This window comes from Triticum dicoccoides, chromosome 3B (genome assembly GCF_002162155.2).
Source record: "Triticum dicoccoides isolate Atlit2015 ecotype Zavitan chromosome 3B, WEW_v2.0, whole genome shotgun sequence".
Taxonomy (NCBI): Eukaryota; Viridiplantae; Streptophyta; class Magnoliopsida; order Poales; family Poaceae; genus Triticum; species Triticum dicoccoides.
This window is the reverse complement of record NC_041385.1, coordinates 665301467-665314903: the sequence shown is the minus strand read 5'-3', so window position 1 is coordinate 665314903 and position 13437 is coordinate 665301467. Positions and strand designations below refer to the sequence as shown.

The 13437-nt window shown below is 40.0% G+C and overlaps 2 protein-coding genes across 2 annotated transcripts; one reads left to right on the top strand and one right to left on the bottom strand.

The window, feature by feature from the left end:
- On the top strand, nucleotides 1-5568 carry LOC119277704 (histone-lysine N-methyltransferase ASHR3-like). The gene is made up of 10 exons (XM_037559010.1): nucleotides 1-1024; nucleotides 1324-1479; nucleotides 2275-2301; nucleotides 2484-2595; nucleotides 2704-2803; nucleotides 3093-3186; nucleotides 3512-3590; nucleotides 3880-4051; nucleotides 4177-4257; nucleotides 5180-5568. Exons 2-10 carry the CDS (start codon nucleotides 1375-1377, stop codon nucleotides 5247-5249), a joined length of 840 nt encoding a protein of 279 aa, XP_037414907.1. The 5' UTR covers nucleotides 1-1024; nucleotides 1324-1374; the 3' UTR covers nucleotides 5250-5568.
- A 59-nt stretch (nucleotides 5569-5627) lies between these two features.
- LOC119277705 (protein EARLY RESPONSIVE TO DEHYDRATION 15-like) lies at nucleotides 5628-6557 on the bottom strand. Its single transcript, XM_037559011.1, has 2 exons — nucleotides 6169-6557; nucleotides 5628-6086 (listed from the first exon to the last, which is right to left on the bottom strand). Exons 1-2 carry the CDS (start codon nucleotides 6428-6430, stop codon nucleotides 5896-5898), a joined length of 453 nt encoding a protein of 150 aa, XP_037414908.1. The 5' UTR covers nucleotides 6431-6557; the 3' UTR covers nucleotides 5628-5895.
- Nucleotides 6558-13437: the final 6880 nt, after the last annotated feature.

The following is a 13437-nucleotide window of genomic DNA, read 5'->3' as shown; positions in this document are numbered from 1 at the left end:
ACTGAAGGCACACATTGTGTTTCCAATAGTTCATCACAAGTAAAGAACATGGAGTACTTCAGAAACATGATACAAAATGTTAAATTGAGTTCTATAACATATAAACCATATGAACTGGACGGATAGTGGCATCTCAAGTTATATATGCAGAGCACACATGGAAGAATTTAGCTCTATGCAAGAAAAAGAAGCTAGAGCGCACAGGAGGAACTATGTGTCTTTTCAGTTAAGGTAGGAGATGGGACTCAAACTCTTGATCTCAATGACATTACCTAAGTGCGTGCAAGAACGGAGTGTTGATCTGAAGACAACCTGAAGAAACTGAATTTTTTGAAGAGGGTAGATATTCTTAGGAAATATGGGTGCCTTCCAAAGTATATGTTCCTGGAATGTTCTTTGGACAAAGATGCTTTGACAACCTGTATAAAAAGTTGCTGCATATGTGATCGCCCAACTCTGATAGAACTGACAGAAGAAGGCTGTAATATTGAGAGTTCAATTAAACACAAGTGTTGTGCCGTTGCTTGTATTCATTCTCTGTAGCTCTGGTTGCTGATAAATAAGGGAACAATAATCCTGGAATATGCTATAAATATTGTAATAAGGGACATCAAGGTGATCAGGGTATGGAATCTTCTGCACAGAAACACTGTCAGACTCTTATAAGTTAATTAAATATTAGGTGAAAGCTTGGTCAAGAAATGAAGGAAGGATGCCAAGTAACACTTCCTATAGGATTCTGATCCACTTTAAAGCTTCTGAATATAGGATATCAATATCAAGTGATTCTGTTCACACAGTATTTTAATGTGTACTCCGGATGTTACATAAGGTAGTGTGAGTGTGATTCCCTACTGATGCTCTAAAAGAAGGAATCTTTAAAATCCTTTGGATTTAGGTTGAGTGCCTGATTTGCTCGAGGAGTATCCTGCCCGATGAAAGGACGCGATGTTCAGGTCATCACTGTGAAGTAACCTTGCACAAGGTTTGTTCTGAAAAAAGTGATGGAAGCTGCCCTCGACATGTAAGTTGCTGAAACAAAGTTACATATCTAAAAAGAAATTATAAGTGTTTCCAACATTACAAACAATGATATACTCCCTCTGTCCCAAAATAAGTGTCTCGGACTTGGTACAACTTTGTAATAAAGTTGTACTAAGTTCAAGACACTTATTTTGGGACAGAGGGAGTACTATAGATATAAATGCCTATCTGTGCATCCAATAAGAAATAATTAGAGGACCTATTTTGTGTCGTTGAAGTTTTTGTTAGTTTCAACAATTTATGATTATTTATCCCCTCATATTTTTGTTAACTGTGTAGATATGTTTTCACTGCAAAAGGAGAACAACTTGGCACCGGTTGAAACATGTAATGCCTGCATGTGCACAGTGTTCGCTGCATCAAAACAGAATGGCTGAATCTGTTGATCCTTCAAAGCTAATGAAAAGTTGGAGTATTTGGCCATCAACGATTGAGGTTGATGCTATGCTTCATCCACCCTATTTGGTGCTTCTCTGTCAGTTTCTTATATAAACTGTATCTTCAGTGCCTACAAAAATATAGCACTGTGGATAATTGGGTTTTTACGGCATCATGGCAGTTTATCCTAGATAATAGCGACTGAGTGTTTACAGTTTTCTACTTAATAGACAAGAGCTGAGAATTACAATAAAAACACGGTAAGCTTATTTAGTATTGGGTTGATATGATTGTTAATATTGGCTGATGAGAGGGTAGTATAAGTTAAAGCCTTAAGTGTAATGATGCACAGGGATGCAATTTGAATTATACTTCCTGACCATAACCCGCAGCCCCACGATTCTCAATTTGAAATACAGACTGTTGAGCAGGTTGCGTGAAGCAACCTTATATGCTGACATACCAACAGTCTTTTACCATGTCACGCATATGTTCTTATTCCGTATCACCAATTCTGAAGTTCTTATTATGAAACATAAGCTAGATGATTTTGCACTCTGGTTTCAATTTTTTAACTTCTATTAGTGTATCGACAACGGAGGGCCTCTTCGGATAAGTTGGCGTGCAAACGGCATCCTCCAATTGTAAATGCCTCCAATATGCATTCCAAAATATTCTCTTTGCTGTCTACTTCTCCTAAAATCATTAAAAGAAAGAATATTCAACAATTTGTTCCATACCATTTGCTTTAATATTGTTGAATGCATTTTATTTGATCTCTTTATTTCTATAAGCTTTGGTTATTTCTGTTGTTGTTAATGTTGCTGACGGTGTGATATGTGCTTCTTACAGGGTGCAGGTCCAGCATATGACATTGAGGTGGTTAATAGTTCCACTTCACATTTGATTCTCTGTATTGTTGAATACACAGAACTTATCCAATTTTGTTTCTCTGTTGTATTGCCTTCGTAAAAAATTTGATGTTGGTGGACTATTAATGGTTTTGTTCTTACAGTTTTTCTTTGATCTGTATTCATTGTTGAGTATTGATTCATTTACAGGAAGCCTTCCGGCGATTACCTCTCCCGTATGCTGATCAAGAGTTCAATATTGACCCTATTAAGGAGTTGGAAAGTGTGACAAAACCACCTCCATATGTACATTTGAAGCATAGTATCCTTTATATGATTGCAATTTAAACTAGTTGACCAGTTTCCCTTTTATATTTTGTTCATTTTTATCTTTTAACTTTGGAATCTTTCATTTCCTCAATGAGCTAAGATGTATATTTCGTCAAGAAGAAATGTGATGGTGATGCCATTGAAGCTAAATGCAGTGATTGTGACCCTCCTCTGACCTGTCAAATAAGATGCTCGTGCAGGTACAAACCAATTTAATTTCTTGCGTGCATGCTTGTGGGGGATCCTTATTCTCTGTGTAATGTTGTTTTTTATGAGATGATTCTCATCAGAATTTGAAGCGCTTATAATTAGAGAATGATTTTCCAGATTACTATACTCCAATTGAACAGCAAAGGTTTTTTCCGATGTATACTGTAACGCTGTATCTTAGAGTTTAGAGTAATTATATTCTATAAAATGCTTCTACGCGTTCATTTTTATAGAAATGCATGTACAATTCTTTATAGAAAGTTATGATAATTCCTACAGGTCTGTGTCCATTAGCTGCTCTCAGGCTTGCAAGTGCTCAAATAAGTGCACTAACAGACCATTTCGCAGAGAGAAAAGGATCGGGGTTGTTAAGGTAAGGAATTCATTGAACTTCTTTTGTTCATGTTTTCAGAAGACAAAAAGTAATTAAAGGTTTTAACTTGCACGACTTAGAACCTTTTTTACAATGTTAACATACTCTTTAATTTCATGACTGCTCTTCCTTCCCCCGTTTCTATAAAGTATTTTATTTTTCTATTTGTGATTTCATGCCTAAACTTGATCTGGTGCGCCAATAATATAAATATATTTTTGTTTCCTTTTATTTGTGCATCTTGTTATTAACTTTCTTTGGTAATATAGCTATGATTAAGAGATTTTTGTGTGGCAAATAACTCCCTGGTGGGTTTTTTCTGTAGACACAACATTGTGGATGGGGTGCCATAGCATTGGAAACCATCGAGGAAGGTGATTTTGTGATAGAGTTTGTTGGAGAAGGTATTTGAGATTCGTTCTTTGGTTTGCTTTATAATCTGCTTGTAGATAGTTTAAACCCCTACTTCTACAGGAGATTATGACTTGTGATTACCTTCCTAATGATTTTGTGTGAGCTATTCTGCTATGGTGCTGAACATATTGCTGTTAACTTGAGTTCATGTCTGTTAAAATCAAAAGCTAGTTTCATTTCTAGAATACTACAAAAAATAATGATTGGTGCTCACCTCGGTATACTCTCCATTTATTGTTAGATCATATACTATTTTATAATTATAATGCCCCATTCCAGTTATAGATGGCGCGAGATGTGAAGAAAGGCTTCAAGACATGAGACAGCGCCGAGATAAAAATTTCTACATGTGTAAAGTCAACAACAACTTTATAATAGATGCAACATTCAGAGGAAATGATTGCCGCTTTTTTAACCACAGCTGCAGACCTAACTGTCAGTTGGAAAATTGGTAAATGTCTTATTTGCAGAAGCTTGGCGTATGGATTTCTTTAACCTATGTGTTTGTTGATTTAGTGGCTGTTCCTTTATTCTCTAAAGTGTATTTTATGGCTTAACCGAGTTGTTTGTTGCCAGGCAAGTTAGTGGCAAGACAAGGCTAGGTGTGTTTTCTTTACAGGGTATACGAGTGGGTGAGCCCTTGACCTACAATTACAGGTACGTGAGAGACTCAATCAGGCTCGCACTTTATATGCCGTTCTTCCGTATGTACTGCTAAAATTGATGTTTGGTTTAATCTGTATGCATTCTGACACCACCAGATCGTTTGCAACGTTAGTTTGTGTAGCCATACAGATGCTTAGCTGGATCTTTATCCTGACTAAATCATACTACTACCTCTGTTCACTTATATAAGACGTTTTAGACATTCAGACACTTCAAAATAGTACAAAACAAGTTGTCTAAAACGTCTTATAAAAACAAACGGAGGGAGTATCATTTTTCCTTTTCTGGTGCTCCACTGTATTTCTCGTTTTCCTCGCTCTACATTGGTCAATAAAAACTGACACCATAGATAAATAAAAATAAAATCCTAGCGACAATACTAGGTCTGTCTGGAAAGGATGTCAGCAGTGGTGATGCTAGATCCAATATCCCTCTGTATCACTGAAATCTTCCAAACTTGAAGTATTCTGGTGGAGTATAAGTTCAACATAACGGCAATTTGTTTATATTAATACTCCAGAGGCATCAAAGTCATAATTGTTAGTTTGTTACTATAGTTTTAAGTTCTTGTCTGGTTTTAACAACATTTTTTAACATAGTAATGGTTGATTACTTGTTGAGAAAAAGCTTATGGCCGAGACATAATTGTGACTGTGCATAGGCAGAGTTCAGTGTAAAATGGTACAGGATAGCCAGATTAACCGCCCTAGACTCTGGATTTATCTTTGGCATATAGCACTGCACCTGAGTAAAATACTTGGCCTTTGGGAAGCACTAAAAATCATTTCCTCTATTGCTTCACTTTTGAAAATTAGTGTTGCAAGTACACAGAAGAGATGCTCTAGTTGCCTCACGATAGATGTTTTATGATGCACTCTCATCTCAGTTTTGTTTTTTTTGGTCCATCTCGTAGCTTCGAACAACATTTTGGTCCACAGACAGAATGTTTCTGTGGTGCTGAAAACTGCCGAGGGAAGCTGTGATAGGTAAAAGACTGACCAAAGGTGGGGGTACATATAACAGCTCTGACCGAGGGAAGCTGTGGCTCAATGCAAAAGTACAGAGCAGGAAATGGAATCTATAGTGAAGATTGATGCCCAGAGCAGCATGTTACATACTCATCTTCCAAGTGTGCAGGTTTTACTCTGTAAAAAGTGTTTAGCTAGTTCTTTCAACAGATGCCGAGAGCAAGCTGTTTAGCTAGCTAGTTCCTTTTATCTTAAATATTAGTTCAGTTTAGTCGTTCTGGATTGCGATGCTGAACCTCTGCTTTCCTCCGTGGGATCCATCAGAAATCTACATGCAGCATTGTGATTCATGCATTATCTTTCAATGTTAAAATTTCACAGCGCCAAAGATCAGGCAACGAAAACCGGTAAACCGCACCGAATTGAGTCATTGCATCACTGCATCTTATTACATCATTTACAGACACATACACAGCGCAGTGGAGTGAACCTCCCTTCGATCTTGAGCTGGAAACTAGAACGAGACACGACGAAATTAAGCATAAGCAAAGCTAATTAAGAGCAGAAGAGCTCGCAAACTACTACTATTTTTTTCTATCTTTTTTTCATTTATGCCAAGATCGATGGATCGATGCGGAACGCGATGAGGCCGGTAGGCCCCTTAGCGAGGCTGCTGGATGGTGCGGGGGCTGAACCTGCCGCCGCCCAGGACCTTAGCAGGCGCCTTCTCCGCGTACTTCGGGACCTCCGGCGGCGAGGCGACGTGCGCCCGCCACCACTTCTCGATCCCCCAGGGCGCCACCTCGCCCCCGCTCTTCTTGACGGCGGCTTCTCCCTTCCTCTCCTCCCCATCTGCTCCGAACAACGGTGGCAGGTTTAACAACAAGGTAACAACCGTGAAGGAAAGTAGATCTGGGCCGGTCTGGTCACGTACCGTTGTGGCGCGGCGGAGGGAAGAAGGCGTCGCTGTCGTCTGGGCCTTCGTCGGCGTCCAGCTGCCCCAGGTCGCCGTAGTCGCGGAGCCAGCTGTCGCGGAAGGACGGCGAGGAGGCGACGAGGCGCCACCACTCGGGCGAGAAGTCCTCGACCTCCGCCGCGGCCGCCTGCACGGGGGCGGGGCGGCACCAGCTCCCCGGCACGAAGGGCTCCGCCCACGGGTTCAGCCTCCCGCCGTTGCTGCCGGTCACCACCTCCATGGTTGCCTGTAGTACTGTATCGCTTCCTCCTCTCTTCCCCTCTCGGTCTCGAGCTCACTCGTGCTGCTGCGGTGTGGACTGGTGGAGCGGGATGGAATGGTAATGGACGGTGACAGGTACGGCGTGGGGTGATCTCAATATTATAGTGCGCCTCTTGGATCTTTTGGGCTGGCCGGTCTTATCCGTTCTCGCGTTCTTATCCGTTGCGGTGGGATATTACCACGTATGCGATGGGTACGGCCCGCTGTTTTCCTATCGGCGGCGTGCTGGCCCCCTCACCGATCGTACTATTACTGTGCGCGATACCGTATCAATTCGAAGGAAACATTGGATTGTTCTCTCTAAACGATCTCCTATACTCCTTTAGTTCATGGATTGTTTTTTGATATTTTGGTGTCAAAAAAGGATGGACCGTGATTTATCCGTGTTGATTGCATAGCCATCAATAATATTACTGTTCGATTATCGGACTACTCCTAGGTTAGAGAATATACTTTATGAATTAAGCGGCTCTATCATATTTTTCAAAGTTGATTTATGTAGTGGATACCATTAAGTTCTTATGAAATTGGGTGAATGATAGAAAGCAACATCAAAAATTGAATTCAGGTTATATGAGTGATTAATTGTGCCTTTTCGATTAACCAATGCACTTAGTACTGTCATGATATTGATGCATAAGGTTTTACGTGCTTTCACCTAGTACTGTCATGATAACAAATCATTGGATAGACATTTAACCATTTCCATGTTGTTTTTAATGCTTTACAAGATGCAAGTTTGGTTGGTAACCTTGGGAAGTCCACCATTTGCACCTACCAAGTATCATTTCTTGCTTATATTGTGATTCTACATGACACGGAAGTTGATAAAGCCGAAGTCGAATCTATTCAAGGCCTCTTCGAATTGAAAGATTTTCATAGGAATATTGGAGGATTCCAATCCATTGTAACTTTTTCCTAAGGAAGCCCTTTGAATCAAAGGAACAACACCTCCAAATTCCTATGGATTGGATTCCTACACCTCAATCCTATATGAGTTTAAACATCCATTGTAACCTCTTTTTTACACTGATTCACGTAGGATCGAGGCACTTTTCCTGTGTTTTATCCGTGTTCCATCCAAATGACCATTCATGCAGTTTTCCTTTGTTTTGCACCTGCAATCCCGTCAATTTCTTGTGTATTTTAAAGTCCTATGTTTTCCTATGATCCAAAGAAGCCATCAAAGTTGGCCGCCTGCTAAAATAGTCACCCAAGTGAGGAGTTTACTTGGTATCGATGAGTTTTATAGGCACACTGCGAAATATTACATCACCATTGCTGCGGCACTTAATGAGCTCACAAGAAAGGACATAATTTGTTGTTCCAACGATTTAACAAGACTTTTGATGTTGAATGTGATGCTAGAGGAACTGAATTAGGAGATATGTTTTACAAGATGGCTAACCTGATGCGCACTTTTCTAAAAGAATGGCCGATCCTAGTCAAAATTATTCTACTTATGGTAAAAAAAGATATATGTTCTTGTTCGGACTTTAGAAACTTGGCAACATTATGTATGATCCAAATAATTTGTTTTACATTTCGATCATGAATCTTTGAAGTACATAAGAAGTCAATCAAAACTGAAACGTAGACATGCTAAGTTGGTTGATTTTATTGAGCCTTTATCTTATGTCATTAAACACAAGAATGGTAAATAAAATGTCTGAAGGAAATATGCCCTAGAGGCAATAATAAAGTTATTATTTATTTCCTTATTTCATGATAAATGTTTATTATTCATGCTAGAATTGTATTAACCGGAAATATGATACATGTGTGAATACATAGACAAACATATGGTCACTAGTATGCCTCTACTTGACTAGCTCGTTGAATCAAAGATGGTTAAGTTTCCTAGCCATAGACATGAGTTGTCATTTGATTAACGGGATCACATCATTAGGAGAATGATGTGATTGACTTGACCCATTCCGTTAGCTTAGCACTTGATCGTTAAGTATGTTGCTATTGCTTTCTTCATGACTTATACATGTTCCTGTAACTATGAGATTATGCAACTCCCGTTTACCGGAGGAACACTTTGGGTGCTACCAAACGTCACAACGTAACTGGGTGATTATAAAAGAGTACTACAGGTGTCTCCAAAGGTACATGTTGGGTTGGCGTATTTCGAGATTAGGTTTTTTCACTCCAATTGTCGGAGAGGTATCTCTGGGCCCTCTCGGTAATGCACATCACTATAAGCCTTGCAAGCATTGCAACTAATGAGTTAGTTGTGAGATGATGTATTACGTAACGAGTAAAGAGACTTTTCGGTAACGAGATTGAACTAGGTATTGGATACCGACGATCGAATCTCGGGCAAGTAACATACCGATGACAAAGGGAACAAAGTATGTTGTTATGCAGTTTGACCGATAAAGATCTTCGTAGAATATGTAGGAGCCAATATGGGCATCCAGGTTCTGCTATTGGTTATTGACCAAGAATAGTTCTAGGTCATGTCTACATAGTTCTCGAACCCGTAGGGTCCGCACGCTTAAGGTTTCGATGACAGTTATATTATGAGTTTATGAGTTTTGATGTATCGAAGGAGTTCGGAGTCCCGGATGAGATCGGGGACATGACGAGGAGTCTCGAAATGGTCGAGACGTAAAGATCGATATATTGGACGACTATATTCGAAGTTCGGAAAGGTTCCGAGTGATTCGGGTATTTTTCGGAGTACCAGAGAGTTGCGGGAATTCGCCGGGAGTATATGGGCCTTATTGGGCCATACGGGAATTGAGGAGAGAGGCCGAAAGGAAGGAGGCGTGCAGCCCCCCTCTGGTCCGAATTGGACAAGGGGTGCAGCCCCTCTTTCCTTCCTCCTCTCCCCCTCTTTCCCCCTTCTCCTACTCCAACAAGGAAGGAGGGAGTCCTACTCCCGGTGGGAGTAGGACTCCCCTTGGCGCGCCTCTCCCTGGCCGGCCGCCTCCTCCCCTTACGCGAGACTGGTTTTACCGCCGTGCTTTGCACACAGGTGACTAGCGGGTGTCTGTTTCTCCAACTTTAGTTGAACCGAGTGTGGCTACGCCCGATCCTTGCGAAGGTTAAAATAGCACCAACTTGACGAACTATCGTTGTGGTTTTGATGCGTAGGTAAGAACGGTTCTTGCTCAGCCCGTAGCAGCCACGTAAAACTTGCAACAACAAAGTAGAGGACGTCTAACTTGTTTTTGCAGGGCATGTTGTGATGTGATATGGTCAAGACGTGATGAGATATAAGTTGTTGTATGACATGATCATGTTTTGTTGAAGTTATCGGCAACTGGCAGAAGCCCTATGGTTGTCTCTTTGTTGCATAAGATGCAAGTGCCAAATAATTGCTTTACTTTATCGCTGTGCGATAGCAATAGTTGGCGAGACGACCATGTGACGACACATTGATATAGATCAAGATGATGAAGATCATGGTGTCGTGCCGGTGACGATAGAGATCATGACAGTACTTTGGAGGAGATCAAAGGCGCAAGATGATCATGGCCATATCATGTCACATATTTTGATTGCATATGATGTTTATCTGTTATACATCTTATTCTGTTTTGTTTGACGGTAGCATTTTAAGATGATCTCTCACTAATCATCAAGAAGTGTTCTCCCTGAGTATGCACCGTTGCGAAAGTTCTTCGTGCTGGGACACCACGTGATGATCGGGTGTGATAGGCTCTATGTTCAAATACAACGGGTGCAAAACAGTTGCACACGCGGAATACTCAGGTTAAACTTGACGAGCCTAGCATATACAGATATGGCCTCGGAACACGGAGACCAAAAGGTCGAACGTGAATCATATAGTAGATATGATCAACATAGTGATGTTCACCATTGAAAACTACTCCATCTCACGTGATGATCGGACATGGTTTAGTTGATTTGGATCACGTGATCACTTAGATGACTAGAGAGATGTCTGTCTAAGTGGGAGTTCTTAAGTAATATGATTAATTGAACTTAAATTTATCATGAACTTAGTCCTGGTAGTATTTTGCAAATTATGTTGTAGATCAATAGCTTGCATTGTTGCTTTCATATGTTTATTTTGATATGTTCCTAGAGAAAATTGTGTTGAAAGATGTTAGTAGCAATGATGCGAATTGGATCCGTGATCTGAGGTTTATCCTTATTGCTGCACAGAAGAATTATGTCCTTAATGTACCGCTAGGTGACAGACCTATTGCAGGAGCAAATGCAGACATTATGAACGTTTGGCTAGCTCAATATGATGACTACTTGATAGTTTTGTGCACCATGCTTAACGGCTTAGAATCGGGACTTCAAAGACGTTTTGAATGTCATGGACCATATGAGATGTTCCAGGAGTTGAAGTTAATATTTCAAGCAAATACCCGAGTTGAGAGATATGAAGTCTTCAACAAGTTCTATGGCTAAAAGATGGAGGAGAATTGCTCAACTAGTGAGCATGTGCTCAAATTGTCTGGGTACTACAATCGCTTGAATCAAGTGGGAGTTAATCTTCCAGATAAGATAGTGATTGACATAATTCTCTAGTCACCATCACCAAGTTAGTAGAACTTTGTGATGAACTATAGTATGCAAGGATGACGAAAACGATTCCCGAGTTCTTCGTGATGTTGAAATCGATGAAGGTAGAAATCAAGAAAGAGCATCAAGTGTTGATGATTGACAAGACCACTAGTTTCAAGAAAAGGGCAAAGGGATAGAAAGGGAACTTCAAGTAGAATGACAAGCAAGTTGTCACTCCCATGAAGAAGCCCAAAGCTGAACCAAAGCCTGAAACTGAGTGCTTACACTGCAAAGGAAATGGTCACTAGAAGCGGAAATGCCTTGAATATTTGGTGGATAAGAAGGATGGCAAACTAAACAAGGGTATATTTGATATACAGATTATTGATGTGTACCTAACTAGTGTTTATAGTAACCCCTGAGTATTTGATACTTGTTCGGTTGCTAAGATTAGTAACTCGAAACAGGAGTTACAGAATAAACAGAAACTAGTTGAGGGTGAAGTGATGATGTGTGTTGGAAGTGGTTCCAAGATTGATATGATCATCATCGCACACTCCCTATACTTTCGAGATTAGTGTTGAACCTAAATAAATGTTATTTGGTATTTGTGTTGAGCATGAATATGATTTGATCATGTTTATTGCAATACGGTTATTCATTTAAAATCAGAGAATAATTGTTGTTCTGTTTAAATGAATAAAACCTTTGATGGTCATACACCCAATGAAAATAGTTTGTTAGATCTCGATCGTAGTGATACACATATTCATAATATTGATGCCAAAAGATGCAAAGTTGATAATGATAGTGCAACTTATTTGTGGCACTACCGTTTGGGTCATATCGGTGTAAAGCGCATGAAGAAACTCCATAAAGATGGATTTTCGGAATCACTTGGTTATGAATCATTTGATGCTTGCGAACCGTGCCTTTTGGGCAAGATGACTAAAAACTCCATTCTCCGGAACAATGGAACAAGATACTGACTTATTGGAAATAATACATACCGATGTATGCGATCCAATGAGTGTTGATGCTCGTGGCAAGTATCGTTATTTTCTGACCTTCACAAAATGATTTGAGCAGATATGGGTATGTCTACTTGATGAAAACATAAGTCTGAAATAATTGAAAGGTTCAAAGAATTTCAGAGTGAAGTGGAAAAATCATCGTAACAAGAAAATAAAGTTTCTACGATCTGATCACGGAGACGAATATTTGAGTTACGAGTTTGGTCTTCAATTAAAACAATGTGGAATAGTTTCGCAGCTCACGCCACCTGGAACACCACAACGTTATGGTGTGTCCGAACGTCGTAACCGCACTTTATTGGATATGGTGCGATCTATGATGTCTCTTATTGATTTACCATTATTGTTTTGGGGTTATGCATTAGAGATAACTGCATTCACGTTAAAAGGGCACCATCTAAATCCGTTGAGACGACGCCTTATGAACTGTGGTTTGGCAAGAAACCAAAGTTGTCGTTTCTTAAATTTTGGGGCTGCGATGCTTATGTGAAAAAGTTTCAACCTGATAAGCTCGAACCCAAATCGGAGAAGTGCGTCTTCATAGAATACCCAAAGGTAACTATTGGGTACACCTTCTATCACAGATCCGAAGGCAAGTTATTCGTTGCTAAAATGGATCCTTTCTAGAGAAGAAGTTTCTTTCGAAAGAAGTGAGTGGGAGGAAAGTAGAACTTGATGAGGTAACTATACCTGCTCCCTTATTGGAAAGTAGTTCATCACAGAAATCTGTTCCTATGACTACTACACCAATTAGTGAGGAAGTTAATGATGATGATCATGAAACTTCAGATTAAGTTACTACAGAACCTCGTAGGTCTTCCAAAGTAAGATCCGCACTAGAGTGGTACGGTAATCCTATTCTGGAAGTTATGTTACTAGACCATGACGAACCTACGAACTATGAAGAAGCGATGGTGAGCCCAGATTCCGCAAAATGGCTTGAGGCCATGAGATCTGAGATGAGATCCATGTATGAAAACAAAGTATGGACTTTTATTGACTTGCCCAATGATCAGCGAGACATTGAGATTAAATGGATCTTCAAGAGGAAGACGGACACTGATAGTGTTACTATCTACAAAGCTAGAATTGTCGCAAAAGGTTTTCGACAAGTTCAAGGTGTTGACTACGATGAGAGTTTTTCACTCGTATCTCTGCTTAAGTCTGTCTGAATCATGTTAGCAATTGCCGCATTTTATGAAATCTGGCAAATGGATAAACAAAACTGCATTCCTTAATGGTTTTCTTAAAGAAGAGTTGTATATGATGCAACCAGAAGGTTTTGTCAATCCTAAAGGTGCTAACAAATTGTGCAAGCTCCAGCGATCCATCTATGGACTGGTGCAAGCATCTCGGAGTTGGAATATATGCTTTGATGAGTTGATCAAAGCATATGGTTTTATACAGACTTTTGAAGAAGCCTGTATTTACAAGA

Excerpts from the sequence above, each read along its gene's own strand:
- LOC119277705 (XM_037559011.1), bottom strand. The coding sequence starts at position 6,430 with ATGGAGGTGGTGACCGGCAGCAACGGCGGGAGGCTGAACCCGTGGGCG. Across the intron at positions 6,087-6,168 it reads CCCTCCGCCGCGCCACAACG|ATGGGGAGGAGAGGAAGGGA; the intron begins GTACGTGACCAG and ends TGTTCGGAGCAG.
- LOC119277704 (XM_037559010.1), top strand. The coding sequence starts at position 1,375 with ATGCCTGCATGTGCACAGTGTTCGCTGCATCAAAACAGAATGGCTGAA. Across the intron at positions 2,596-2,703 it reads ATATGTACATTTGAAGCATA|ATGTATATTTCGTCAAGAAG; the intron begins GTATCCTTTATA and ends CAATGAGCTAAG. Across the intron at positions 4,258-5,179 it reads CCCTTGACCTACAATTACAG|CTTCGAACAACATTTTGGTC; the intron begins GTACGTGAGAGA and ends TCCATCTCGTAG.